The sequence below is a fragment of the Molothrus aeneus genome, chromosome 1 (assembly GCF_037042795.1).
Source record: "Molothrus aeneus isolate 106 chromosome 1, BPBGC_Maene_1.0, whole genome shotgun sequence".
Taxonomy (NCBI): domain Eukaryota; kingdom Metazoa; phylum Chordata; class Aves; order Passeriformes; family Icteridae; genus Molothrus; species Molothrus aeneus.
In genome coordinates, this window is record NC_089646.1 from 104,215,929 (window position 1) to 104,230,637 (window position 14,709).

The window sequence follows — 14,709 nt, forward strand, 5'->3', positions numbered from 1 at the left end:
CATTATCATATCTGAAACAAAATACTTGTACCAGGGCCAGAAGATTCATGCACTATGTTAAGAACAACTGAGTGTTAAACTCATTCTGCAAAAATAGCCTAGAATTAGACAATTCAGTCTGTGTTTAGATGGGGTCTAACTCAAGTTTGGTTGTATATCCTAGGGATCCGTGTTGCATTCAAATATTGTAGAATTAAGGAGCAGCTTTCTTTATCTATCAGCTGCTAAATGCCTTTAAACAACTGCAAAATTGTTTTTATCTTTGTATATTTGAATGTTTGACCTATAAAAACAACATTCAAATACTTCAATGCTTTTAATAGGAAATACCACCATAAACTATCCAAGATATGAATGCTGGGTTTTATTTATTTATTTTTTAACACAAAATTATACACAGAATAGATAAAAACACTACTTTCACATAGCATTAATCCATTTTCTTTAAAGTATTTGGACCAGAGCTGCCCATGCACTAATTTTACTGTTACTTTCCTGAGGAAACATCAAAGGTTGTCCAACTGGCCTAAAAAGAAGAATACAGACATTTTAGACCATTTTGATGTATCTAACATGCACCAAACTTACAAGTGATAAGATATACAGCCAGAATTCATATGATGTCCTATTTAGAGCTTTCTCTGGTACATATATTCAAGAAGTTCAGTGAAGTTTCATCTGGGAGTATGAGCAGCTAAAGACAAAGCTTGGTTTTCAAACTACTGAGTTTCTTTTTCTAGATTATTTACAAGACTACTATACAAGGACTAATCTTTTCAAAAGATGTTTTGATTTTTTACTCATGTAAGAGGTGTCTCTGTGCAGTTTCATAAGTAACTGAACAAGCAAGAGGCAGACATTTACATTTAGTCTTGCTAGTAAAATAAGGCTTGGGGAAGGATGTGAACTGTCTGTGATGTGTGTGCCCTAAACACATACATATGCTATTGAAAGTACAAAGTCTGAGCAAAGCATTTAAGAAAATGCTAATATATTGTTTAATTCTTAAATGTATTTGTGTCAACAAAACAAAGAATTACTTCCTTCCACTTAAAATCAGTTTCAGTGCTAAACACAGGTAAGTACCCATCCCTTTAGAGGGCCCCATACTAGCACTTCAGAAATGCAACAATTTTATCTCCATCTTTCTAGTGATTAGACACTTTCAGCCTTCTTTTTATAACTGTCTAGGATGCTGGTCAAGTTTGACAATAGATCTTCAGGCATGAATTCTTCATCATCTCTGTAAATTCTCGCATTCTGTTCATCAAGGTATTTCTAGAAAAGAGATACAGAAAACTTTAGTAGCTCTGTCATGGTCTTTATTTTACTGATTCTGCTAAAGCATTTTAAGCAGTAATTGCACAGGTTAACTAATTTCAATCAAACACTTTCCTGAAAGACATCTATCAGAAACAGGTTTAACCTGACAGGATGTTACTGCTGCTGAAACTTAACAATCAATTCTGATTATTTACACCAAAGGTTTTGTCAGAAAATTTAACTAGAATCCATGGACTCAGTGCAGCAGCTAAATAACTGATACTTCCTCAGAAAGAGTAAGCTCTAATTTCCAAGTGTTTAACTGCAGATGTCTCTAGAGAGATTTAGTTCTGAATATCAAATTTTAGCTTACCACTATAGATGCTATATGAGTAGCAACTGTTTCTATAAGACGACTCAAGTTAGCACCAATTTTTCTCTTCTCTTCTGTTGTTGTTTGCAAAACGACTTGATATCTAAAAGGTAAAGATACTCAGAAGGTCATGTCCATAATTAGAGAATTCCTGACATTTAAAACAATCACTTCAAGTCTGATTTATCATCACGTTTAGCCATATTTTTTTCCATTAGTATTAATTTGAACCAAGTTACAAATATATTAATACTCAACTTAAAAAACCCCTTACATGGAAAACAGGAGTTCTGATACAGCAGACAAATATTTTTGCAAAATACTGTTGAGGAGAAACATCTTTCAGTTGTTAACTTGTGAAATTAATACACTGAGATGGATACCTGCTGAAACAGCTTTATGTTACATTCAAGAGAATATCTTTATCCTTAAAAACCAAAATAAACAAGGCAGACATGGAAGTTAGGAGCCTTACTGTCTTTGGAGATCATGCAATTCATTTGTGGCTTCACTGAGCCCTTCATAGACACCACTCTCAAGTAACTGTTTATGCTTCTTTAATGACTCCAGTTCATTTGCACATTTCTGCTCTTCCTCTTCTATCTCCTATAGTCATAAGGAAAGGAGAAGAAAAAAAGACCTTTCTCAGGTATAATTTGGATTTTTTTTCTTCTTTCTACTACCTGATTATACCCTAATGCTTGAATTCAAAATTCACACAAGTAGCTCCAAGTTCAGAACTGAAAAAGAAAAAAACCCAAGGACATCCCTCCCAAACCTAAAGTTTCAGCTGTTTTCTGTATCATCCCCATCCCAGAATAAGCCTAACCATCTCTTTATTCCTTTAACCGTATTTAAAGGCCTGTCTTGCAGCTACTTTCCCTTCAGAGTTAAAATCAAAAAGTGTTGTTTAGATAGTCTAAATAGCTTAGAAATGGCACATCATGAACAACTGTTTCTAGGTTAAAAAATACAACCACATTTGAGTAAGAAAATAGCTTTTTTTTTTTTGTCTGAAAGAGAGTACAATTCCAAATAATCATCTCTTCAAGGAGAATGACACTGTTGATGCTATACAGTCCACAAAACCAAACAAAATTCTGACGTCAACTCAACATGCAATTTTGGTAGATTACTGAAACATCATCCATCAAAATTAATTTTAATACTTAAGACTTACAAACAGCAATTTAAAAAGGAAGAGGAATTAGAAGAGGAATTACATGACTATGTCTTATTATAAGCATCTGGTGGCAAATGTGTATTTTATGAGCTTAACTTTAGAGAAAAGTATATGCAAGAGCACAGATCAAAAGCTAAATGTCATGTGGTTTTGAAAAATATAAACTAAATTAATTGCCTTTATATACCTATATATACATCTGCCTCAGCAGGTATTAGCAGTGAAATAGCCCTGTTTCATGGCTATGGCACAGGAATTTGGATTTACAGGAGCATATATGGTAAACACTGGCATAGTTCAAAGAACATTTTTCTGTAGGGCACCACAGCCCCACTAAAGCAGTGTTGTCAGAGAAGTTGGGAGGTACCAAAATAGCCACTCAGTTGTTAACAGAGAGGGTTATGTTTTGTTACTGAACTGCAAGTAGGGAAAAGGATAGGGACTGCTCCTGTGCTGGGAAAGGAAGCTAAAGGAAGCAACAGTTTGAGATCATTAAAACAATTTCACATGCTTGTTGGTCAATCAATGTTTTCCTTAGTTTTTACAGAAGCTGATTAAACATGTTTACTAAAAACTGTAAATATATTTATTATATACAAATTGATTAGACAAGACAGATTCTGTTAATCCTAAAATTTCCTTCAAGCACATGCCCGAAGACATCCTGATGTCAGATGATTGTTGCTGCTTTTATTACTGGATGCAGTAATTTATGATTTATAGGATCTGCTACAGTATGATGCCAGATTCTCTTACAAGAAATTCAGTTAAGGTAGCAGTCAAATCACTTTTCTGAAAATAATGAAAAAATCCTGTAAGAGGAAGGGAAGAAGGCAAAGGCAGAAGCCCAAACAAAATGCAACCCAAAAATTTAGCTGTAAATACAAAAATTAAGGATAAGGGTATCATTAAAGATAAGTTGTCATCAAACTGTAAGAAGTTCTACCTTAAGCTTCTGCTGGTAAAGATCATCCAGCTTTTCAGCTTCTTCTGTCAGCATTTTCACACTGCGTTTCTTGTCCTCTAGCATTACATTCACCTAGGATGAAAACATAACCAAGGAAATATGGTTCAAAAAGAATTCCAACATAAAAATCCATGCCACCACAAACCACATCTGGTTGAACAGGTTAAACAATTAAACTAGGCTAGGTTGGGATGGTATTATCTTTCTTCATAGCAGCCTATGTTATGCTTTGTTTTGGATAAGGTGCTAAACAGTGTGGTAACACACCAAAGTTTTGGCTACTGCTGAATAGTGCTAACACAGCATTCCAAGGCTTTCTATCCCTCCCAGGGCCCCTCACTGAGTAGGGTAGGGATAGGCAACAGACTGGGAAGGTGCAAAACCAGGCCAGCTGGCCAAGAGGACATTCCATACCACATAACATGATGCTCAGCAATAAAAACTGAGGTAAAGGTAAAAGAATGAGGAAATAAAATTCTCCTTCTTTCAATCTATCCCAAATCCAATATTACTAAAATTCTTTCTGACAACAATTTGTCAGTGATGGTAAGCCACACAATCAACTGGAATGAGCAATTTATTAAAAACAAATGCTTCCAATGTTTATGGTCTAATATATGTAAGCTACATAAACTTTAATTCAGGGAATACACAATATTTCAACCAACAAAGACCCCAACTCATAGAAAATCTTCTAGGTTTCATGACAATTAAAGCAGTTTTCTCACAGCTTCTCCCCCTCTGCTTGTCCTCAGAAAACTCCAACCAATCCAAAAAACCAACTTACCACACCACACCACACCACACTTTAGCCATGCAAAAGGCTGAATGAAAGCAACAGATACAGCTTTAGGGTTGGTATCTCAGTGTTAATCTTCATTAACCAACTCACCTGTTCCAAAGTATCTTCCAAAGTAATTTTCCGTTGAGTGGCTCTACTAATTTCTTCCTCAGTCTCGTTGATGATCTCCATGAGGGGAGCCTGTAATATGCATACAAGAATATCCAACAAATGCAATTTGTTATTTGAACCAAGATGCACCCCAGTACCTCTTTCCCTTTTATTTTTTTTAAGTTACTATATTCTCCAATACCAAATTTCTTTCACATACTACAATGTCATTATGGTGACTCATCACACAAGCTTTTCAATGACATTTCATTGTGAGATTGAGAGACCTTCCCAGCATTCCCAAAGAAACACAATTTTTTTGTGAGTGGTATCTAAAGCCTTCAGTGTTGATTCTACTTACCTTGATCTGAGTTCTGTATTTGACTAGGCAATTTGGTCCTGACTCAGGATTAAACTGAATCTCAAAGTCGTGGCCTTTGGAATTCTCAGCACTTACTGGAATTAATTTCAGCTTTCGAGCCAGTTTATGATACTCTGCCAGTTGCATTTCGATCTGCTCAGAGGAGAAAAGGGCACAAATCATAGAAAGAGATACAAGTGAAAAGCTTTGCAAGAAGTATTCATATAGTACTTTAAACAAGTTCCTGAGTTGTTCTCTATAGCCTTAATTCCTTGTTACCCCACAGTATTCAAGAGCTGTATGCAATGCCAGTCCAGCAGTTTGCTGCATTAGGTACGGTTTTATGATTCTTTCAGAGTTTGCACACTGAGGTTTCTTAGTGTCTATGGCTGAGAACACTGAATGGTTTCACCTGTGGTTTTCCATATTCATCTGCCATAATTTTTCCTGCCTCAAGTTTTTGAGAATTAGCTGATGTGGAACTAAAATTGTGCTGGAAAATAATACTAAACAAATGATCAGTCATAAGGTCAATATGCCTTCTCTCATTAGTTTTGACAGGAAATGCTACACAACCACACATCCTAACAACAAACTAACTTGACCATGCCTTTAAACAAAGCTTATTAAATGCTTTAATTTCTAATTAATGAGTGCTATTAAATGCAAACATTAAAGAACCCAGGGGTTCTTTTTCCAGTTTTATGTGCTTCATACTTGCACCTGAGGAATTAAGTTAATAAAAGTGCTTGATAAAGGGTAACCCTACCAAATATATTTGAAATTTTTTCTTTAGCTCTCCAATTGGCAAAGCAGAACCTTTAAATCCCATCACTTACACGACTATATCTTTTCATTCTGTTTGAAGGGATTGAACTTGGCCCTTGAAAGATGTTACAACTGCTGCACAAAGAACTAATCAGGCCCTAAATGTATGCAAAGCTATTGATTCAAATTCACTAGTTTTGCCTTACTTCCTTGCTCTGAAATATTAACATTAGCCTGTAGTTTCTTGTGTTATCAAAGCAATGGCATGCTAATGTTATCAAAACTCTTAATGCTATAGCAGTGACAGCTTACCATATTCTAGACACATCACTTATGATACAGAAAAAAGTACATTTCCATTAAGTGCAAAACAGAAAAAGGGAAAAAAGCGCAACATTTTTCAGAGATAATGTAAACAGAGGCCATTCTTGTCAGTTTTGCCTGGTTAGATATATGTATTGTGGTGGTGTTAGATTATTTAGGAAAGAAATTATCAAGACTCCAATTTTAAGCTTGCATGATGAAAACTGGCAGCCACCTCTGAGTGTAGTGGGGTTTTCACATACCGCCTCTTTATTCCTAGCATATTTTAGCTCTTCATTCCACAGCTGATGTTCTTCTGCTTCCAGCTCCTTAGTCAGCTTGTTAATGGTTTGCTGCAGCTCATTTCTCTCGTGATTTATTCTCTCAATGTCCGCAGCTGAGTACTTCTGGTTATCTAAGATGTGCCGGAGCCGGGCATTCTCCTGCTTCATGGCTTCTACTTCCATTTCTAAGTTCATAAAACATTTGTGAAATGGACATAAAATACCAGCCTATATACATAAACCTCACCTCTGTATTGTATGAGTAAATAACATAATTATTACATAACATTACCATTTCATTACTCCAGTGTACAGAGAGCTATTAGACAAAAAAAAAATCTTTATAAGCAATCCATTCTGGAAAGTTTATTTGTAGCATCATCCTACTCCAAGTATCTCGCTCCGCTCTCAAGCTAAGAACTACAATTATTTGAAGACTATTTCTAGCTTCACTGTCCTGACTGGGTCAAGTCCTCCTTACCTGCTGTCTCAACTTCATCATTAACACTTTCCAGTTTTTGATCAAGGATGGATATATGAGATTCCAGATTAGCCAAATAAGCCTGGTATTTCTGGACATCTGCTTGAAGAGATGATTTCACGTTTCGTAGCGTTACTCTACGATCCTAGGAAATGGGTGAAAAGAACAACCACTCTTAGATAAATATAAAACAATGGCTTCACTTTCCAGATAAGACAGTAGAGTAATTGATCAATATCAATAGCACAAATATAAAACTAAAGAACTTTAATAATTTTTTATCTCTGTGACAGCTAAGTCAAGTCAAGACACCTTTAAAATAACAGCAAAGAAGGCCAAAAAGATTCTTGCATTTCAGCAGTAAGTCTCTCATTTGCATCAGACGCTGCTTTAGACAATTCTTACTACAGGTAGTCCACAACTTAACTCTAATAATATATGGAGGGCAGATGAAACAGGGGCATGGAATGCCGGGAATAAACTCAGCACATTTTGCACAGTTTGCAGGAATTTCAATTTGCCACCTGCACAGCCACTAACCAATTTTTAAACTCAGGATGTATTAAAAGCAGAATCCAGCTTTTCAAGCAAAGTATTTTCCATAAAATATATTTGTTACCACTGAATCCCATATTTGAATACCAACACATTTGAAAAAAATAATGTTGAAATTTATATTAAAAAATTTGGTTCAAGTATTTTATTGATATTTCAGTCAATATAAGACCTTATTGCCTGTAAATACCTGCACATTACCAAACAAATAGTTACTGAAGATTCCACAGAAAAAAACCTTGTTCTATAATGGTATAGAGTCTGTGAAAATCTGGCCTAATTAAAATCACAAAGCACTGAAATTTTTCCAGTTGTTATATATCATAAGTATCTTCATCAGAAATGGTCAATATTATAAAATTCAACTCCACCATGAAAACAGACACAATTTACTAACCGGCTCACTTTCCTTTTCTTTCTCTAGTCTTGCAATCTCTTCTTGAAGTCTTTTGTTCTCAGCTGCTAAACTTTCCATCTGGAATGGATCTATATTAAATAAATCCTCTGTGGGAGAGCAAAAGAGAGAGTGGAGTTACTAATTTATCTCAATAGCACCACCTATTCTGAGTATCTGAACTTGAGCTTCAGCACAGTAAATACCCATTATCTGGATAATTATTTTACACTAAAGAAATAACTAAAAACAACCAAGAAACCTATAAGAAAAACCTTTCATTAAAATGTAACCAGGCAAAAACCCCAGAACAAACAAGAAAAGAAACAAATGGGTTTCTCAGTCCTCATGTCAGAAAGAGTCCTCATGTCAAAGTCACTCCCAAGAAGTAAGGGTTTCCAAACTCTCATACAGCCCACATCACAGGAGAGTATACAAGTCAGGACTACCTTGTGAAGCTAGAACAAATCAAAGTTATTTAAAAACCTCTTTCTTATCCATATACTTCCTTGCTTCTTGAGACATCTTTTCCCTAGCTTAATTTGGCTTTGCCAAAAAATGGGATGATTATTTTTTCCCAATATCCAGTAACAGTGTGGTATCTTGTTTCCTCTCCAACTGATGGCTCCAGTTTGCAAACAAAGGGCCCCTTAGTCTGGCTTTTCATAGGAGAGCAAAGAAAGTAAGAAATGTTTTTCTTCCTTGTTCTCACACTGTATTTCTGCAGGTGGTGAAATGAGTGAGTCAAAAAAACCTAATAATTTTCTACCTCCCTGAAGACAAACACAGGTGCATGCTGAATCACATACAGAACCCTCACAATAGTTTGGAACTCTTGCAGACTGCTTTCAGATCTTTCAAAAGCTGAACTTTCTCATCAGCTGTGCATCCTCTGAAAATAGTTTTCTTTTTTTTAATTGTTAACTTTGCCAGACAGAAACAAGTCATCTGCATAGATGGAGTTCACATCTGAAGAATTGCATACTGGTTTTCTGTGACAAAGACATTAAAAAATCAGGTGACACAGCTACAGCTGATAGCAGATCATGACCTATCCATCTGTACTGCTAAAAATATATATAAAAAAGAGAGCATTAAGTTGAAGTAACTGAAACATACTTAGGTATTTCAGACTCCCTTAGATCACTTTCACTTGTAAACTGAACAAACCGATGCTAGGAGAAAAGAAACCAGTAACACAATTGAATACTTAAAATTTGAAAACTTACTTAATTTTGACTGCACTTCAGCATCCAACTCTTCAAAGGTATCTCTCCCTTTCATGAAAAGATCATAGCACTTCACACAGTAGTCCATGAAAAGCTGAAAACAATTTAAAAATCTTTCGTTTCAACCATTCCAAGGCCTGTAAAATATCTGGATAGTCTAAAGCTACTCAATCAGTGGAATTAAACAGACATCAAAAATATCTTTAATGCTTCGATTGTACTTTTGTAAAATTAAACTTTTTACCTCCCTTTGAACACAGAATGTCAACAGATTATATATTCAGGCAGAAGGAGACACCTATAATTCACACCAAGAAGGGTCTGGAAATACTGTATTTTTAACAAAGATATTTAACAAAGATTGTAGGTAGAATATTTAAGAATTTTTCATCTTGATGCATTTGATTCTCTCAGGCTAGTTTATGGAAACTGCAGGTCTGTTTAACAGACCTTTTCTATAAATATGACCATTAAAATTCAGATCTGCAGGTCTCAAAGTACTCTTATCTAGAATTAAAGAAAGGTTACCCAAAAAGAATTTGCTAGACACTAAGTCACAGATGCTTCAGAAGTAATTACACCAGTATTGTGAATTTTGTATCTATATATATATATGCATAAGTGCCAATGTAGAAGAACGTATTTAGTTTAAAAGCATTTTTACTTGCCAACCATCATGCTGTAACCTTAGTCCAAAATTATGATTTTACTTGATTTTTGCAATTTCTAATTAAATGTTTTAGCTTATAATGCAACCCCCTCCAAACACCTGCTCTGATTTAACACTGAGTTAAATCTGAGTAGTACTAATAATCCATGATAAATTAAAAAGAAAGCAAACTGTTGGATTAAGAGCTCGAATTACACTGCCACCCTATTTTTTGGCTCAGAAATAAAACTTTACAACCAATTTTTACATAGTAAACTGAGTAGATATTGGCACAAGTCACTATATTTAGAATTAAGTCACTGTCTTTACACTGAACTGCAGTTAACCTCAGAAGTCTTGCGTGCTAAAGGAAAATATATCAGAAACTTTACTAAAACAATAAACAGCATAATGATGCCCTTTCTCCACAAAGGAGAACAGTATATACTTGGAGAATAAGGTGAATATAAAATAAGGAGAATATTTTGTTTAATACCCAGTCTGCACCAATAGACTGATCATGATACCTGCTCAGGAAATAGTTGATCAGGTTTTTATATAATGCTACTCTACTTCCTAGAAAGCATTGTGAATATAAAAGGAAACAGAACCTATAAATACATGACACAACAATCTAAACTGTAATTAAATTGTGTTGTTACAGCACATGGCAAAATCCATTTGAGGAATTCTGATTCTAAATTCCTTTTTATGGTACCTTATTATGTACAATTCCATCATCTGTCTCTCCTCCCCAGCTCTGTCTGTCATCAAATGATGGTGCATTTTCCCTGATCGCATTGTACAGCTGAAAAGCAGAGGTGCACACACAAAGAGCAAATATGAAGACATCCATTAGTTTCCATATTGGTTTTCATGAAAAGAAGCAGAGTAACACTGGATTAGGATTTCAGCAAGCAGGATGGAATATGCCTGCATTGAGTTGACTAAACAGACAGGTAAAGAGGCATGAACTAGACAGTCAACACTGCCAAATTGTCTTGTGTCTTTTGAGCAAAAGAGGACAGGGTTTTCATGGGTGCTCAATTCAGCATGGGTCAACTTCTGTCACAGATGCCAAATTTTGCTCAGACCTGAGCTGGCAACAACAGTTACCACTACTAAAAACCCAAGCAAACCAAACAAAACTAAAATTAAATAAAAACACCCCACCTAAACTGAAAACTCACCACTCTGTATCAGAATCACAGGACATTTGAATAATTTCAATTGAAAATTCCATCCTTAGGTTTCAAATTTAGGAGAGAATGGCAGATGTCACAACATCTCTACTGGAGATACACGTTCTACTCAGTGATTATACTCATTAACTTCTCACGTTTAATGTATGTACAGATCAGCTTTTCACCACCTTTTTTTATACATTTATCCAGTGCACACATTTAAAGAAAAAAAACTATCACAATATAACATGAAAAGCACACTTTAAAAGTTACTAAAACATAAGGCTAAGGGTCAGCTCCCAGATGACAGCTGAGAAGATCTATGTTTACATATATGTTAAACCAAGAGATTTGTAGAAAATACGTACTAAATCTGTATTGAAACTAACATTCCAGCCTGGAAAGTGAAAATATTTATCTTAAGACAAACATTACCTTGACACAATCAATTAACCAAACCAAAGCTGCCACAATCTGAGGCCAGGTGTGTGGTGCTCCCACAGTGTACATGGAGCTTTTTGACAGAGCAAAGGGGTACCTGTAAGGCCAAAAAGATACATTTTTAATAGCTGTGGCAGACAGTGATGAAAACAAACCACCACATTTTGAAAATAAAGCAGTGCATTTTTATATGTAGATGAAAGCACAGAAGGAAGAGCAAACACAATTCTACTGTACTTCAAAGGAAATAAGTTGGGTTCTTACAGCACGATTTTATTCGATTATCATGGGTTTCTCATTTTGTGATTCATAGAATATCATGGCTTGAAAGGGACCCGTAAGGATCAACAAATCCAACTCCCTGCTCCTCATAGACTGCCTACAACTAAACCATATGATCAAGAGTGTCATCCAGATGCTCCTTGAACTCCCAAAACTTCAAGTGACTTGTCAGAATTAGTCACTTTATCCATAATTACACCCTTGGTGCAGCAGAGTGTAATCCTTTTCAACATTTCAAGCTATGTCAGCAGTTTCAAATGTTATAGATTAAAACAAAATTTTATTAAAATGCTGAGAAGTGTACAAAAAAGATTTGCACCTACATTTAAGGAGCCCTGGCACTCTGACACCATCATGGGTGTACATTCCCTTTTTTTATTTTTTTTTTATTTTTTAATGAGACTGAAAATTCAGTTATCAACAGGCAGAGGATTTTCTTTCCAAGAAAGTGTTGGGGCATTAATGATTTCAAACACTGAACAAATTCAGCAATAAACCACTCAGCTACTTAGTGTTTTTCTCCCCTCAACAGTAATTTTTGTTATTTCCACATTCTGCTTTGAAAGCAGAATGAGAAAAATGGCAGGAAAACATATTTTAAGATAAGTTAAATTTGTTTAAACTAAAATTAAATTGTCTTGATCCAAAATTCTGGAAATTTTAGTTCTTAGATTCTAACAAAATGAACAGAAAGGTCTGTAAAAGAAAATTGTGCCTTGTCTTTCAAAGTTCTATACAAATAATCAATTAAATTTTACATGACAAAGCAAGATTCCAAGAGCTTATAGTTCTGCAAATTCAAATATAAAATGTATAGCAGATGCTGAAAATCATAGAGTAAACCTAGAGTTAAACAAAAGTGAAACAAAACAATCACAACATTGTACTTTTAGAGTCTCATCTGAATAAATAAACCTATTCATTCCCCCCAACTACCAATGCAGAATTCTTAGCTTTTAAATTTCCAGCCATAGCATATCTATTCAGCCCAGGAGACTAACAATAATCATCTTACCCAAGGTCTTTAAAAACTTTGGGAATTTCCTCTTCAAATTTTGAGTCAGGCAGTTCATAAGAAGGGCAGAGGAATTTATAGATAAAGGTGAAGATCTTTAAAAAGTCCTTAACTGATGGAGATTGTAGCGATTTCATGGAAACATTGTGGGCATAAGCATTCTCAACAAGGAACTGTGCAAAAGAAACACGGAATACCAGTCACTAAATAAAATTTACAGTTGAAACCAAGGGAAATAACCATTTTGATTAGCACATTTTACACCTCATAACATAGATGCAGAATAAATTAATATGTTACCTCACAAAGTTTTTTGATACATTGTTGGATGAATGCCTTGTCATGAAGGGGCCTGGGATCCTTTATCTTTTCTGTCCCAAACACACCGTACTGGCTGCTGCGTGACCCTCCAGCCCCACTCGCTCTAGGGACAGACAATAAATACAGGTCTTGTGACAAAGCATAGAAAGAAGAACTCTCTTCATGTTTAAGTCACAACAACTGCTATCTTTATGTTTTCTTTGCATTTGGTATACAAAGTGATACATGAAGTTTTCTCTTCATTTAAGGTCATTGGTAAAACATCAAGCTGGAAGCCACAATGCCACATGTACAACAAAGGGATTTCTGCATCCTGGATGAATACTTTCTTCATTTTATTGAAAGAAATAAACTTTTAGAGAGCAGAAAAATACCCCCAAAGATGAAGAAAAAAATCATGTTTGTGACTGTAAATAAAATCTAAAATATTCAAGGAATATTTAAAAGGAATAGACCCCAGCAACATTGGCTTGCTATCAAGAAGATACCCACAACACAGAAAGTCATGAGCTAAGCAGAAAGTTTTTAGATTTTTGGAAGGTTTGTATCTTAGAGAGAGGGAGCTAACGCAGAGTATACTTCAGATGCCTTAACATTCTTCCTTAAACAAGAAAACGCATTGAAATACTCTTAAGGTCTGCAGTGCGCATTATTCCCAAAAGGAAAAAAAAAACCAATAAAGCTCCCAAAGCAATTCCTGCTCCACAGTATTATTGTTTAGTTAGCAAGGACTGGAGGAAGGCAGACCTGAAGGTCTGCTTGCCTCAGATCCATTATTCCCTATAATGAAAATCTGTCAAGAAAGAAAAATGCCAAAATTACAGAGGACCATTTTTGTTTTAACTTACAGTGCAGAGAACGAAAGCTATCCATACCTGTTCCCAAAACAGCTGACTTTTCTTTCTGAAGCTCCAGATGTAGGTTTGCTCATGCTCAGCTTCCCAAAGGTGCTTCTGTCCTTCCTGAGGAGCAGAGAGAAGGATTCAAGTGACTGCTTCTACCAATTCATCTTTCGCTCATACAAGAGCTATACACACACATATATTCCTAAACACCTTCATCCCAGTAACATCCCAGCAAGGTCAACTGATGCATCCAGACACCTCCTAAGAAACGTGTAACAAAATGTTACCATTTGAAACATGACACAGGTACACAAAAAGGTTAAAGCAAGTGTTTTTGCAAAACTGGAGCACTTGTGCAAGCATCCTTGGCTAAGGAGCCTTCTTCTCACTATTCATATTTTTTTCTTCAGTTGCTACTCACACACTCAAACACATTATGATAAATCTCTTCAGAATTAGTTTTATATACTTATTTTTAGCAACATGGCCAGCCAGACTTACATCTGAGGTGTCTGAAGACCCATCTTGTTGTTGTCCTGCACTCTCAGTGCCATCATAGATTGTCGACTGCTGCTTCCAGCAATACTTGAGCTTCGCCTCATTGTGACTGCTGTAAACCACAATCCCTCAGTATTCCAGCAGTATCAGAAAATCCAGGACCTAAGGGTATTTTCTTTTCTAAATGCCACAATGATTTTCCAAAGGCTCAGAATAAACAAGTAGACCTGTACATTGGACCAAAAAAAAAAAAAAAGAAGAAAAAAGATTACGCTAGACTCCAGAAATATATAAATCAATCATTTTATTGTTTTATTGACAAAAGTGTTATTGCTTGTTCCAAACCTACTGTTTTGCCTTTCTTTATATTTGGCCACTTCAAACCTACATGTTCTAAAAGCAAAAGAGCTTGAGAAATTTT

The 14,709-nt window shown here is 35.4% G+C and overlaps 1 protein-coding gene across 1 annotated transcript; it reads right to left on the bottom strand.

The window, feature by feature from the left end:
* Window positions 1–1,155: 1,155 nt before the first annotated feature.
* On the bottom strand, window positions 1,156–14,392 carry NDC80 (NDC80 kinetochore complex component). Its single transcript, XM_066546350.1, has 16 exons — window positions 14,292–14,392; window positions 13,821–13,907; window positions 12,925–13,048; window positions 12,625–12,797; window positions 11,322–11,424; window positions 10,421–10,510; window positions 9,054–9,147; window positions 7,828–7,934; window positions 6,876–7,020; window positions 6,374–6,579; window positions 5,040–5,192; window positions 4,679–4,768; window positions 3,766–3,858; window positions 2,112–2,242; window positions 1,637–1,739; window positions 1,156–1,278 (listed from the first exon to the last, which is right to left on the bottom strand). Exons 1-16 carry the CDS (start codon window positions 14,390–14,392, stop codon window positions 1,156–1,158), a joined length of 1,923 nt encoding a protein of 640 aa, XP_066402447.1.
* Between the last annotated feature and the right edge of the window lie 317 nt (window positions 14,393–14,709).